The sequence below is a fragment of the Columba livia genome, chromosome 12 (genome assembly GCF_036013475.1).
Source record: "Columba livia isolate bColLiv1 breed racing homer chromosome 12, bColLiv1.pat.W.v2, whole genome shotgun sequence".
Taxonomy (NCBI): Eukaryota; Metazoa; Chordata; class Aves; order Columbiformes; family Columbidae; genus Columba; species Columba livia.
The window spans coordinates 3,160,788-3,175,340 of NC_088613.1; the positions used below are offsets into that span (position 1 = coordinate 3,160,788).

Below are 14,553 nucleotides of genomic sequence, written 5' to 3' on the forward strand. Positions count from 1 at the left end.
GGAGCAGTGAGCAAGTGGCCATGTGATCCTAGTTGCTGGCTGGGTCTAAACCACGACACAAGCCAAGACACAGCTGCTAGCTGCCAGGGAAGGGGACATCCCTCCAGCCTGGTCCCGGCTCCAGTAAGGAGAGTCTCCTGGTCATTGGAAAATATCATCATGGTCTATTAACAAGCAGAAACCCAGTTGCTGTCAGAGACCTCTGGAGAGGGAGACTGGGAACAGCTGCTGTGGTCACAAGCTGCATTAGAAAGATTTTCTGTGAGTAAGAGTGAGGAATTATGAGTTACAATGCTCTCAGGCCGGGCATGGCAAGCACACTGGCTACTTGGAAAGCACCTACAGTAAGCGTCCTTCCCAGACTGCCTGCAAGGGTTCGGTGCAAAAAAACCCTTTGCATTCAGCCTGGATGAAGAAATGTGAATTTTCTGCAAAGGCTGGCACAAGATGAATGCAGGATTGAGCGTTACTGCCAGTAGAAGCCCAGAAATTGAATTGATGTAGAAAAGTACAAGAGCTGCTTACTTAGGTATGAACGGTGATTTACCCCGTGTTGCCCCAGGGCCAGAGGCTGCCTGAGCTGTGGGCTCTGTAGAGGCACCTGTGTGCCAGGACTGATGCTGAAGTTTAAGAAACTTGACTGAGTATGGCCACATTCCCATTGAGTGTCAGACTGGGGAGCACAGACGTTAATTAACTTCAGGGCTTTTCTCTCCAGAAATGCCTCTGAAGAAAAGCACATTTCCCCCCAGGAGGCAGCTGTCCGTATTTTCATATTTTATTTAGCTCCAAACTTTAGAGGCAGCCCCCCTGCTTTTTGTTTGTTTTCCCTGATAACAGACTGGTTGTGTTTTCTGCACAATAACCAGCCTATAAATAAAATACTGACATGGATGTCACACAGAAATATCTAGAGGGGATTAGTGTATGTTCTGGATAATAAAAGGAGCTGGTTGAATTATTCATAGTGAATAAATCATTCCTTTTCGAGTTGGGAGCAGACCCTGAAACTTGCAGAAGCTCTTGGGATACCTTCCGGATGGACGTAACTCAATTCTTTCATTAGACCTTCTGTTGCAGTTCGTGATTTGTCCTGGAAGTTGTACGTGACTGGTGCTATTCCTCAGCGGCCTCGTGATTCCTTTTTCTCTTAAGACAATGACAAACGATGGCTACAGGACAGCCGCTGCCCTTCTCTGTGTACCCAACCTCGCCACACACGAACACAAGCAGCTACGTGAGCAACAGTCACTCTCCTGGCACTTGGGCACACAGGAATGGGCTCAGGTGAGCGTTCCTGAACATTAAGGAATCCAGAGATACAGGCACTTTCCAAGCAAATGAGTATTTGTGAAGACATTATAAATGCACCACCAGCTCCGGTGGCACAGAGCCATCACTCAGGCATGGAAACTAATGGCCAGAAAAAGCACTAGGGTCCTTAATGAGCAATACCTATTTCCCAACATTTTAAATTTCTACGATATGCTTCTTTATCAGGGACAAAACCTGACCTAGCTTATTACAAAGTGCATGTCTTGTGTGACTTTATTAGATTTATGCTGATGCCCAACTCTTGCTGCACACCAGGCAGGCCAAAAAGAGCGTGCAGTCCTTGGCAGAGCACTGTGGCATGCTTCAGGCACTGCAATCCGCCCTAGAAGTGGGTGCATCTGGGCTGTTGCCTCCTAGACAGATGATTTGTAAAGCATTTCTAAGTCTCTTCAGTTGAAAAGTGCTGTGCAGCCGCTGGAGTCTATTATTATCAGGGAAGAAGTGGGGGGAGGCAACAAATTTCCTTTACCTATAGGCTTATCTTGTGCTCCAGAGCAACACATTCAAGCATCTTAAAAACTGTGCCATTTTCATTTCATTTCCTTCCTACTTATTCCAAAGCAGGCAAAGCTAAGTATAATGAAGACTTAAGCATTCCTCAGAGCCAGACAATTATTACCGGTCCTGGTTTTCCCATCTATTAAGAAGAAAGGAAGATATTTACCCAAGCCTTACAGTGGGACACCAGGGCTGTAACCCAAGGCTTCCCATGGTGGCTCCCGCACTAACTGCCTTCCAGCCGAGCACAGCCACTGATTCTACATGGAGATGCCTCAAACCACCTAAGGGCTCTCTGCAAGGGTGGCTTAGCCCCATATGGCTTTTGTAGAGTCTAGATCCACCCTTGAGGATCTGTGCCCCTGCCATTCACAAGCAGCTGCTGGCTTGCTGAGCACTTTGGTAACATGGCACCAATGGGCATTTTATTCAAAGAGTCCTGATTCAGCAGCTCGGCCACCTGCAACTCTGAGCGGGCAAGGAGGAATCCTTGGAAGAGGGTGGTGTGTTCAACCACTGTCTCCCTGCCCCGCTGAGCCTTCCCTGCCCTTAGAGCACCCATAAGCAAAGTGCCCCAAGTCCCCAAGCTGCCTTTGTCACAGCAGCCTCTTCCTCATTGCTACTCCTTGTCAGCTTCAACTTTGAAAGCTAAACCTCCCTCCCTGGCTCCTCGGGATTTACATGAAAGCAGTCAGTGGGGAGTTCTCTTCATTCATGCTGGGCTTATACTTCTAAATTATAAAGTGTGTCAAATGAGGATTTAATTTATATTTAACAAGACAACGTTTGTAAATTAATTATTCATCAGCTGATAACGAATAAACATTTCCCCCTTCTCTCCCTCCCCTTTTTTCACAGTGTTTTCACAAATGCACCATACATGCAATCTACTAAATCTTTTCTGCAGTACTTCAGACGTGGGAAAACACATTCCTCATCCTCAATTTCGTTAGTGTTGCATGGTAACTAATGCAGCCGGCACAGTATTATGAATTTAATAACGTGCAGCATCTCCTTCCTAAAGAGGAAAGGGCTGAACATTCAACACGTGTATTTGGACATATCAACCTCTTCAGGTTCCAGTCCCCTGCTCACAGGCAGAGCTAAGAAAATAATTTGCTAAAATAACAGAAGCACAAGCTTAGCTCTGCCCCCTGGAAATCACAGGCACTTCAGATGCAGCAGAATCTGGCCCCTGGTGGATGATGGAGGCCAATTTTGCTCTTTCCATCTTACTATCATTAAGTAATGAGATGGAGGTTGTGCACAATCCCAGCAGAAGAGCTGTCATCAAGTTTTGTTACAAAATCTGGCACACAAGGGCATCTCCTTGCACGTATCAAAGAGAAGAGTCTCCAGCATCTAAACTAGCCCTGGTTGCACCACCTCTGATCCCAGACACCGGAGACAGGTAACCAAGACAGGTCCCTGGATGAGGAGCTCTGGGCAGGAGTTGTTCCATCTCCAAGCTCAGATCAGAAGCACTTTTTCCACTCCCACACATGCTGGCTCTCATGGACACTTCACGGACATCCTCAGGACTAAAAGACACTCAGCCCCAATAGTTGGCAACCACTTCTACAGCATCATTTTCTGAGAGTTAAGCATTCCTAAGAGAAGGTGATCCAGAACTCTAGGTGCCCTTGACACCAGTTAAAGCTATAATCTATAGCAATAAAGCCATTACAAAACAAAACCAGGAGCAAATCCCTTCAGCAAACAACCAGTCAGTGTAAAATTTGAACCCAAGGTCTCCTCCATCGGTCCCCACTGACACAGCCCTCCCTGGCACCTCTTCCCACCAACATGCTGGGGGAACCAAAGTGGGTCTTTGCACCAGCCTCAGCTTTGTGATAAGCCAAGGACACCTACACGCTATCTGTGTTAATGGGAATCTAATTGGGCATCCAGGGCCACGACACAGCTTGGAAAGCTGAGGCACCGTGGGCGATAACTCATTTGGCTTGATGTGCTGCTGGCCAGCACCCAACGACAGCAGGCAGCTCTGGAAGGGCCGAGCGCATCCTTTCCCTGATGGTATAAGTGGAGCTTCTCGCCACCCTGAGAAGTGCCAAGTGCCCCAATCCCACTCAAAGCCAACAGGTTCATGGGGATGGGGAGGGAGACCCAGGCCATGCAGTGACTGGAACAAACAGCTGCAGGACCTGATGGTTCCACTTTTCTGCACCCTTTTCCCTCTCAGCCTCTCAACCAAGCCTTATCCACTCGTTATCATTTAACTGCCTCCTAGCTTTATTTCTGGTCACTGCCACATTTTGGCTGGCAGAATACAGAGGGTCGTTTCCCCAGGGAGTAGAGAATGTAAAATTTGCTCAACTACCCAAATGGGAAACAAGACTAACATTCTGATCTACAAAAGATACCAGGAAATCACTTTACATTTCTTCCCCCTCCAAACCTGCCTGCCTTCTGCTGACTTCTGAATGTTAATGTTATTTATGACAAGTGATTGATGAGGGAGATGCAAAATTTACACCCAGCACAGGGCATTTTCAAATCACCTATTCATTTTTAAGGGCCGGAATCAGTTTTGTATCCTGACATGATTTATCATTTGGAGGTTGAACAGCAGCTACGTGCGGCCAGCTTCCCAAGCCCTGACAGAGCATCATGAGGCTGAAGGCAGCAGTGAATAGTTAACCCTTTGAGGTGTGAGCAAAAGATCACAGGACACCAATATTCAGACTACATTGCTTAATTGGAGCCTTCTATTCCACCTGCATGTCAGGCCATCCTATAGCTTCAGATGCACAGACCATGTTGGTCCAAGCTAATAGCCGCAGTAATGCTGATGTATTTCTTAAAAGCAAAACAAGGTTTTTATTTTCTGCATAGCCTGGGTATGCGAAAGAGAAATATTTATGTAAGACCCTGTCATTGCAATGCACCTAAAAGAGATCAATGGGACATTTCCCCTCCAGTGGACCTTCCAGCCTACATGAGCGTCTGTATCTGCAGCACAGAGAAATCTCACCATAGGCTCAAGAGATATCTAGCCCCTAGCCACATTCTGGCTCCCTTCCCTCAGAAATGTGCATTTCGGCAGGTTGCGTATGGGAAAAGGGAAAAATTAGGCATGCAGGATGGGTCTGACAGCTGGGAGAAGGCAAAGCTTCTCAGGTTGGGAGAAGCTATATAAAAAGGGACAAAGTGGGAATGACATATCCCCAGCAAAGACAATCTGTATCATACGTTTAATGCCAGCCTGACAGTGTCTGGCACGACCTGCAGAATGACTTAATTCATTGCATCATCATGGAAAAGCAAACAAACACAAAACGAGTCGGTGAAGTAGCCAAGTCCAGAGGTGACACTGTGGCAGCTTTTTCACCACACTTTTCTCTTGCTTCAGAAGACACTATAGCAGGATGCAGCCTCTCACATGAGCAGGGGGAGGTATTTGGAGTACAGATAGCAGAAAGCTGCCATCCAAGGCTGTAAAACCTGGGTCTAGCTGTCCTCAGTACTTTTAATATCAGCCCAGCATCTCAGGGAGAAAGGGTCTGCAGCTCAGGGGCATCACACATTCAAGCTTAGGAATTACAGAATCATCAAATAGTTTGGGCTGGAAGGGACTTTCAAAGCTCACCTAGTCCAACTCCCCTGCCATAAGCAGGACCATCTTCACCCAGCTCAGGTTGTTCAGAGCCCCATTCAGCCTGGCCTGGGATGTCTCCAGGGATGGAGCATCCAACACCACTCTGGGCAACCTGTTCCAGTATTTTACCACCCTCATTGTAAAAAGTTTCTTCCTCATGTTTAGCCCGAATGTCCTCTCCTTTAGTTTAAAGCCATTACCCCTTGTCCTCTCACAACAGGCCCTGCAGGAAGGAGAGACTCTACTTAGAGACTTGGTGAGCTACATAGAGACTACATAGTCTACATAGAGACTCTACTTTCGGGGTCACATGGAGGTGTGTTCAGATCACTGGTGACTGTTGGGACCCAGCAGGGACACCTAGACTTGTAGCATCTGAGCACTTTGGAGAGACAGCGCAACCAGTTGTAACTGATGCCACAAAATCCCTCAACTGTCTCTATGCTGAGTGGTTTCCTTTCCTGCCCAAGCAGCTCCTCACCATGCCATTCCCACAAACAGCACTACCTTTCTCAGGTAGGAAGGCTGCAGAAGGGTAGATTAGGCCCATGGCAGCAGCTTTCCCAGCAGAACCCTGAAGATGTAGGTAATTTCAAGAACCAGTCTTGCCTTCACACTCCTGGTGTGCTCTAAGTGTGCTGGGACCCTCAGGATCCTGTGCAGTCATGGAACCCCACTTCATGAAGCATAAAATCTTCTGCTGACTCTTAGAAAGAGCTAAACACATGAGATGAGCTGCTCTAGGATTGATCAAGGCTGTCTTCAGCAACGCCCTCCCATATGATTCTCCAGTGTCTAATAACAGTTGAGTTCACACATCCTCAGTGGGGTTGGCTGTTGTCACTGCCTTGCATCTTGTTTTCACAAAAATACCACAGGTGCCGAGTACTCCTGAAGCTCCTATAGCTGCAGCCACATATGGTTGGTATTAGCCCAGTGGATCTAAAGTACTGAAAGAATGGGATGGACGTATGCATGTTCTCACACACCCATCACCATGGCATAATCTGTGTTTCTTAGGAAACCAGACTAACAGCAGTGCCTGGTATCTCTGTTTAGGAGAAGAGATGAATGCTGGATGCAAGACCGGATTTTATAAGCCACTCTCTACTGCTACCACCCGCATGGCTACGTGGTGCTCCTGTGACAGAGAGCAGAGCTTTCTATAAGGGTGAAAAAGGGGTGAAGTAAATGGGTGAGAAGGAGAGAGAAGAATGAGGATGAGAACATGCAATGTGGTTTTGCATGGTTTTCTTGGCGTGTCCTTGGGCAGTGCAAAGCAGATGGGAGAGCTACCTATAACATGACCCTTATGCGTTACCTCCAGGCACAGCAGTGGCTGGAGACCTGAGTACTCCCAGTCCCTGCACTGCTGCTCCTACATCACTGTGGCTTCATGTCCCACATGGGATGGAGGAGCTTGTAATATCTGGCCCAGACAGGGATGACCTCTGCCTAGCTTGGGCTGTGGTTCTCCTCCCAGAAACCATGTCCACATAAACAATGAAAGGAATTTTTTTTTGCCTTGAGGGCATCCCTGCTGGGCCTCCTGATGGTGCCCTCACCATGCGAGTGAGTGCCCAGCCAGGTGCCAATCTGGTGGCTCACAAGCAGATGCTGCACATGCTCGGTGGTGGCCGGCCAAAAGGGCTGCTTCAAAACACTTTTTGGAGTGAAAGTGGTACTACGATTACAATGCCATTTCTCCATCCTCAGAGGGGTTTGTTCAGTGGAAATTTTCTACCTGGGAAACTAAAAATAACATGCCCATCCTGAGATGGTTTAAGGGGGCTGGTTTTATTTGTGCTGTGTTTTGCATTGAGAAATACAAGAAAAGTCAAACTGTCCCAGCTGTACCTCTCCTTTGTACTCTCCACCCCACTGCCTAGTGGACCAAATAAGTCTTTTGAAACCTGACAGCAGTCAGGTCTCATTCTCAGTAGAAAGAGGAAAAAATGACTTTACAAGGAAAATAACAATGGAAGTTACCTGACAAATATAAATAATCAACAGTTTCTCTCCAGTGCATGGCCTGAAGACTCTTCAGACCAAAGATCATCTCTGAGTGTTTCCACAGCTCCCAGTACAACAGGGTCCTGAGCCATGAGCAGAAACCATCACAGTTGTGGTGGCATCAGTCTAAGGTGCTACATACTGAAGAAGAGCTGTCGGACCTGAGGCACCTGCCTGTCCCTCCCTGGCATCGCAGGCCAGGCCTGGGCACCCCAGTCTCACACCATCAGACCATTGCCATGGAAACCACCTGCAGGTACCTGTTTCAGTCCTCCTAGGACATGCACTGCTCCCCGTTCCAGCCACCATTGCACTGTTTCAAGAAGGGTGGTGAAACTTGCCCTGAGTGCCCTGGTGTCAAAGCAAGAGTGTCTGTCCACACATTGCCAATGAAGATCAAAGAGCATCATCATCCTTCTCCCTGAACTTGTGAGCATGGTAGAGTTGCTGAGCTGACCAAGGACCGAGCACTTGAATATCTTGCTCCTAACCATGGGTGGCTATCAAGACTTCCTAGCTCCAGCTATCAGCAGGTGAAAGCACCTCTTCCCAAGGAAAGGTAAACAAATACACCTCTTCTCATGAGAACATCACCTTCATGCCATGTCTAGCCAGCACAGCACAATCTGCCAGCAGCGCTGGGCCAGCCACCTCCCACGCTTTTAGTTGTGGTGCTACCGTGACACTGCAGCAATGACACTACTCACCATCTGGATGACAGAGACTGGCCCGATGCTGTTCACATAGATATCCACATCAATAAACGTGGGCTTGACTGTAAAGAAAATAAAAAAGGTACTGATGAGCTGGGACTAGGATCATTTGTGAAGGGCTGAGGAACAAGGGAGCATCTGGGATCAGCAGAGCTCTGACTCACCAACTATCCCAACTACAACAGCCATGAAAGCAAGGAAAACACGAGACACAGCAGAGCCAGGTCAATACCCATGACAGGGAGCTTCAGAGGACACTTACTGCCAATGTCAGGCCTCAGCTTGTTGTCATAGTTCTTCAGCAGTGAGTTGAGGATCTGTGTGGCATCAGTCTCCTGTGCCTTGGGAGTGAGGACCCAGGTTTTATTGATGCTGAGGTAATCGTAATCGTATTCCTCTGTGCTCTCGCACCTGGAGTGGAGTTAAAAGGAGAAAGACATCACTGTGGCATCTCTCTGGCACTCTGTGGGTGTCGACGCACAGCTGGGTTTCAGAGATACTAAAGGAGGAGCATGCAGTGCTGCTGAAGAGCAGAACATAAGGAGCTCAGGGATCTCCTCTCAGCTACGCTGCTGAGAAGACACGATTCACCTGGTGCTTTTGCTCACTTCAGGGTCCCTAGAGATGCAGGGGCCTTCCTGCCAGCAGACAGGACTAGCGGGCCATAGGGTGCTCCACATCCTTCCCAGCTCCTTTGGGAGGCACGCTGCTCATCCCCAAAACACAGAGCCCTCCCCTGTGCTCCTGCCCCTCCTCTGCTGCCATCAGCTCCTGCAGCTGCTTGTTAACCCCAAATACCTCAGCTGCTCTGCCTGTCACCTACACCTGAAGTGGGCTTCCTCTGACAAAGAAGTCAGAGAACAAACAGCATTTTTAGGGAGCTAGGCATTTATAACAAACTCATTTTAGAGAAAAGGGGTCCTAAAAACTACCAAGCAGGCAGCATGCATGTCTGTCTTGCCAGGAACACAACCATCTGCCCTGCACAGAGCCTAGGAAATTAAAGCCTTATGCAAACTCCTCTGCCCTCAGGCCAAGACCTGCCACAACCCATTCCCTGTACTCACCAACCCTTCCTCCCCTGCCTTTGGCGTGAGTTTCCACTTAAAGATGCTCCATCTTCCTGATCTTCCAGTTCCAAGCCATGCAAGGAAAGCCTGCATCCTCTTCTGGACACGATCCACTAAGCAACAACTTCTCCCATTGCTTTGCAAATCTGCCCTTTCTAAACCTTTCACACCCCCTCCCTTTTCCTGAAGGAGTTTTCCTAAACCTTCTAATTAAATTAGGTCCACATGGTCACCCAGGAAATTCTAACCACCTGCTGCTGTTCTGGGCAGCTCATTCACAAGATTGTCCCTGGAACGACACAGCCATATGTGGGAGAGGATGCCGAGCAATTCCGCACCCGGCACACCCCCCTCGACGTCTGTCATGTCAGCGTGTCACCTGCTCCAGCGCCAGAAAGGGTCTCACAGCGGGAGCTGCCACCGTGCTGACACTTCCCATCTGGAGCCTCGCAGCTCCGAGGTGCAATCAGGCAGCACCGACACACATCTCCCTTCAGTGCCTGGGGAGGCAGTGCCTGGCAAAGGTACTCCAAGGGGGAAAAAAGGCATTAAATTGGCATGTTGCAGTCAATTTATCAGATGCTTCTCTTTTAAAACCCCAGATAAAACTTGATTTCACAGTTGCTTTAAAAGTCTGGATCTCCCCAGCTTTCAGGCACTGGCATGGGTCCCCCAACAAGGGTTGGGCTGCAAGCAGCTGGAGTCCTGCCGCCAGAGCTTAGATATTGGCACATCAGCTTGTTGTTTCCTCTCTGATTGTGCTGCACTTTCTAAGGATGCTTAAGGAGCCTTCAGTGATGCTGTCAGGATGCACTTCTCTATCTGAGCAGCAGCAGCGCGGGCTCGTCTGGCTGACGTGCCTTCAAAATGCAGCTGAGCAGACAGCTCCACAGCACCCAGCAGCTGCAGGGGACACTGGGGACCGCTGCTGTGCCCACCCAAAAGCTGGCCAGAGCCAAAATCTGGGCATGGCCCTGCTCCTACAGGGCACAAAGAGAGACAGGTGTGTCTGCCCACAGCCCAGCTCGGGGCAGGGAAAAGCAATCCTAACTGCCTCCCTTGCTGTCAGTGTTTTGGGTACTGCAGGCTACGGAGTGGGAACAGCTACACCAAAACCTTGTCTCAGTGTTCCCTTGACTCTACTTGAAACCAGCCCAAGACAAGTCACCTGCCAGCACTGAACTGTGCGTATCTCACTGCCCTGCCAAAATCCACTTCCTACAAAGTGTAAGGCCACAGTAGAGTCCAAACCACCCCTCAGGGGCTGAACAGAACCAGGCTGGTTAGTCTGACCTCAGCCTTCTGGCTTGGCCCCATTTAGTGCTGCTGATCAATACCCTAAGGCTTGGGGTAGCATTTCCTGGGAGTCACATCCCTATTACAGATGCAGTGATGCTACCAAAAATATGCTTTTTGCTAATACAGCTAATCCTGGACTACTAAACCATACTAAGCCATCTTAGCATAAGCAAGCCAGCTTTTGCTGGAGAAAATATGCTTTTGCTGGATGTCTGTGCATATATAGACACATACCAGCTCTTGCTGGTCAGGAGTGTGACTCTCATGCCACCCTATGCAAGCCCCTGCCTCCTCCCCTGTCTCTTTTCCCAGTGGCTCCATTTCAAATCAAGAGGGGAAGAGTCCAAGAGCTATTGCAGAGGAGAGGAATTAAGGTGACATGCGCATGTCCCCCCACAGCTGCTAACGGAAATGTCACACTGCAGACCTGCAGCGATCCCCAATGTGCTGTGAACACTTGCTGGCCCAGCGGCTCCATCTCCTCATGCAAAGCGACTGGCTCAGTGACAGGGGACAGCCAGTTCTCATATGTCTCCGTGCAGCCAGGAGGAAAGGCAGAGCCGTGTTTCCTCACCTCCGTTTGTCAAACTGTCAACATACCCGCCTCATGCACTCGGCCATGGGGCAGCTGCGACTGTTGGCAGGGGATGGACAGAGGGATGACGGCAGGACAGAGCTGAGGAGGTGGCAAGGAAACCCCTGGTCTGACAGATGCGGTTGGGGATGTGGCAGGTCCTGCTGCTGCCCAGAGCAGGAGGCCTGCGCAGCAGGGAGGTGTCTTTTTGGATGCACTCACAAATATGGATGGGGCTGGACAACCCTCCTGGGGCAACCCTTGGCATTACAGCAGGACAGAGCTCTGACTTGCCTCCCTCATTCTGTTTTACTCAAACAGACACTTGTTTTGCTGAGGTTTCCAAGAACACTGATGACCAAAATACACCTGAAGAGCTGGTGGCTGGCTCCCTCCCTGACTGCCTAAGCTGTCTGACAAGATTTCCCTTGGCAGGAGGAGGGGAAGAGCAACATGTGCTACAAGCCTTTGAAGACACTTCTGCTCCTTGCCTGGTTGGACAACTGGTGGTGCTTGACCAGGATGCATACACACTACTACTTGCAACCTGGTGTGTTAACAAAGTCTGAGACCAGTCAAATTTTGTACTGAGACCTGCACGTCCTGGGGAGGTGACACAGCTACTGCTGAGGCAGGAATGTCCCAGAGCAGATGCAGATACCTGGGCTGTGATTGTCCAGCCCCTCTGCAAAAGCAGCTCAAAGCCTCCCCTGCTCCCAAGGAACAGACAGCAGTGAAACGCAAGAACAACATTTCCTTTGGTTGAAAAGCACTGTAGTCAATCCTAATCACCACATGCTATGTGTCCTTCTAGCCACCCATCCCAATGCCTCCAAGGGTTGTAGGCACAGGAAAATTACCCTAAATTAGAAGCAGGCAGAGGATTTAAAGATAGGGTGATCACTAAACTGTACCCTACCTATTTCACATGGTTTTGCACCTCTCCTTTCACAGCACACTCCATGAAGCCCCAATGGTCAAGTCTGCACACTTTCAACCATCTGCCAAGCCCAGCTTTCTGGTGGTGTGATGCTGTGCAGGGATCCTGCCTTCAGAACTCAGACTTGGGTGCCTTGGTCCCAGCTGAGGCTGTGCCCTGGGAAATGCTTCTGAATTAGAGTCTGTGGTGGGCAGATCATCTGGGGAGTGCTGAGTCACCTGCCACAAAGCATCCAGCCCACTCCAGCACCAGGGGACAGGTCTTACAGCTTGTGCTGGGAGAAGAGCTCTCACACACACAGCACCTGAACCGGGCTCCTCACCCCAGCGCCCACCGTCAAGTGCAGGGCAGGTGAGATTCACCCTGTGCAAGCTGAAGCCAGCAAAAACACAGTGAACACGGAGTAAGACCCTGATATAAGTTTCTCCTTCTTCCACAGGCTTCCTCCCCTGCTCCATCACCCCTCCAACATGCACAGACACTGCTCCTGGCAAAGCTGGGCTCAGGGAAGAGGTAGACATGGGGAACTGGGCAGAAGGGAAGCTGGGCCAGCTACAGGATAAACCTTCCTGCTCAAGGGCACATGCATACATGACCTAACTGCTCCTCCATGTGATCTTGCGGACTCTCACCCTCTCAAAATGCAGTGCGCTGCAGGGATGGTAGGGCAGAAGAACCAGGACCACCACGGATCCCCCTCTTGGCTCTCAAATGCCTGCTGACACCAGCGCACTGATGAGAGGCTGGGTGTCGTGGCACAAGCCGTGGGACAGCTCTCGCTGTCTTGACCCCAGGAAGGCCAAGCCCTGAAGGACAGTGGCAGGGATGGACTTTCTGCCCACATCCGAGGTTGGTAAGCCTTGGCAGAGCAGACCATTAGTAGCAGGATTCATGCTCTCTGTCCCTGACTGCATTTGTAATGGGATTTGATCGGCTTTAAGGCGGCTTATTCTGCCAATTAGCTTCAGCCAGTAAAATCCCTCTTCCCTTTAGCCCCGGGGGCAACAATCTGCTGACAACATGTTCTTTCTCCGAACTAGCCATTAAACTCACCAGCAAGGTAAGGAATTGTAAAAGAGAAAAAAGGGAAAAAGAAACTTGAAAACCCCTTGTGTGTGGGGCCTTTCGTTGCTGTTTACAGAAAAGCGCTACAAACCGCTGGCCCTGGGAGAGAACAGTAATCTGCCAGCCCCACGCTCCACTCGCCTCCTCACCCAGCTCAGCAGTGGCTTCGGGCTGGCAATGGGCTCCCAGCGGCACTCGGAGCTGGGACCCGGGGCCAACCTGTAGAGCAACGGCAGGAGCCCACGCTGCCCTTCTCCTGCCAGGCTGCAAGCCCTGCAGGGGCTTTCGAGGTGCCAGGGGATGGAGTGTAGGGAAGAGGATACAAGCTCCTTCCCACCAAGCCCAACTCCGCATGGAAATGCCCCGGTGATGGATGGAGCCTCCGGGAGGTGCTGAGCTCCCTCTGGTCCTGCCCTGGGCACCCCCAGAAGGGGCTCGGGCCCCGGTAGGATTCAGCCAGTGAGATGATGGTGGGGTGGAAAATGGGTGTCTTCTGGATTCCCAGCATAAGAAGGGGGGACCTGGGGTGCACAGGACATGCAGGCACTAGGTGCTGCCGCGACCAGACCTGATCCCGCCTCGGAGCCGGCTGGAAGGAGCCGCTGGGGGCACAGAGGTGCCCAAATGCCCGCTGAAACCGGGGTGAGGAGAGATTCTGCGACTCCAGCCCCCTCCCGTCCCATTGCCCCGACGGGTAAACTGAGGCGGGGATGGGGCGTCCCGGTCGGCGCGGGGGGAGCTCACCTGGCGCGCAGGACCGGCCCGAGGGCCAGGCAGAGCAGCAGCACCGTCCCGGGCATCTCGGCGAGGAGCGGAGTGGCCCCGGGGGCGCGGCGGCGGCGGCGCGCCCGCCCCGGAGGGGCTCAGCGCGGGGCCGGGGCGGGGGCGGCAGCGGGGCCCCCCCTCTGCCCGCTGCGCTGCGCTCCAGCCCCGCCACCGCCCGCCCGGCACCGCGCTCCGCGCACCGCTCCGCGCCGCCGGGGAGGAAGGGGAAAGTTGGGCATCTCTTCTCCGACTCCGCGGCGGGGAGGGGCTCAGCGCAGAGTCCTTCCTACCTCCCCGCACAGGGGCTGGCTCCCCCCGCGCCCCCCCGAGGGCTGAGCGCCAGCGGGGGGGGGACGCACGGCGGAGTCAAACCAGCGTTTCTGGCTGCTGCCGGGGAGCGAGCACCGTCAGCTGGTGTAAGGATCTCTCACTCCCCCTTTGCGTAACGAGGAGCTTCATTTCTCTTAATAATAGCATTTATTTTTTTTTTTTTAATGCACAACAGATCAATTTGTTGTTTTTTAGTGTTTGGTTTTTTGTTTTTGTTTTTGGTTTTTTTTTTCCCCAAAATAAAGAGTGGGTAATTATTGTTAAAATATATGAGGCGTCAGTCCCCGTTGGGCTGAGATGCAAGGGAGATGCAGCCAGGAGAGGGTCCTTTC

General features: G+C 51.0%; 1 protein-coding gene across 1 annotated transcript in view; it reads right to left on the minus strand.

The window, feature by feature from the left end:
• Nucleotides 1-14,271, minus strand: part of GABRE (gamma-aminobutyric acid type A receptor subunit epsilon) — a 39,833-nt gene extending 25,562 nt beyond the window's left edge. The window contains exons 1-3 of the mRNA XM_065077454.1: nt 13,871-14,271; nt 8,441-8,589; nt 8,173-8,240 (exon numbers count right to left, since the gene is read on the minus strand). Of these exons, the coding sequence (XP_064933526.1) occupies nt 8,173-8,240; nt 8,441-8,589; nt 13,871-13,926 (273 nt within the window). The 5' untranslated portion in view covers nt 13,927-14,271. The remainder of the gene's footprint in view (nt 1-8,172; nt 8,241-8,440; nt 8,590-13,870) is intronic.
• Between the last annotated feature and the right edge of the window lie 282 nt (nt 14,272-14,553).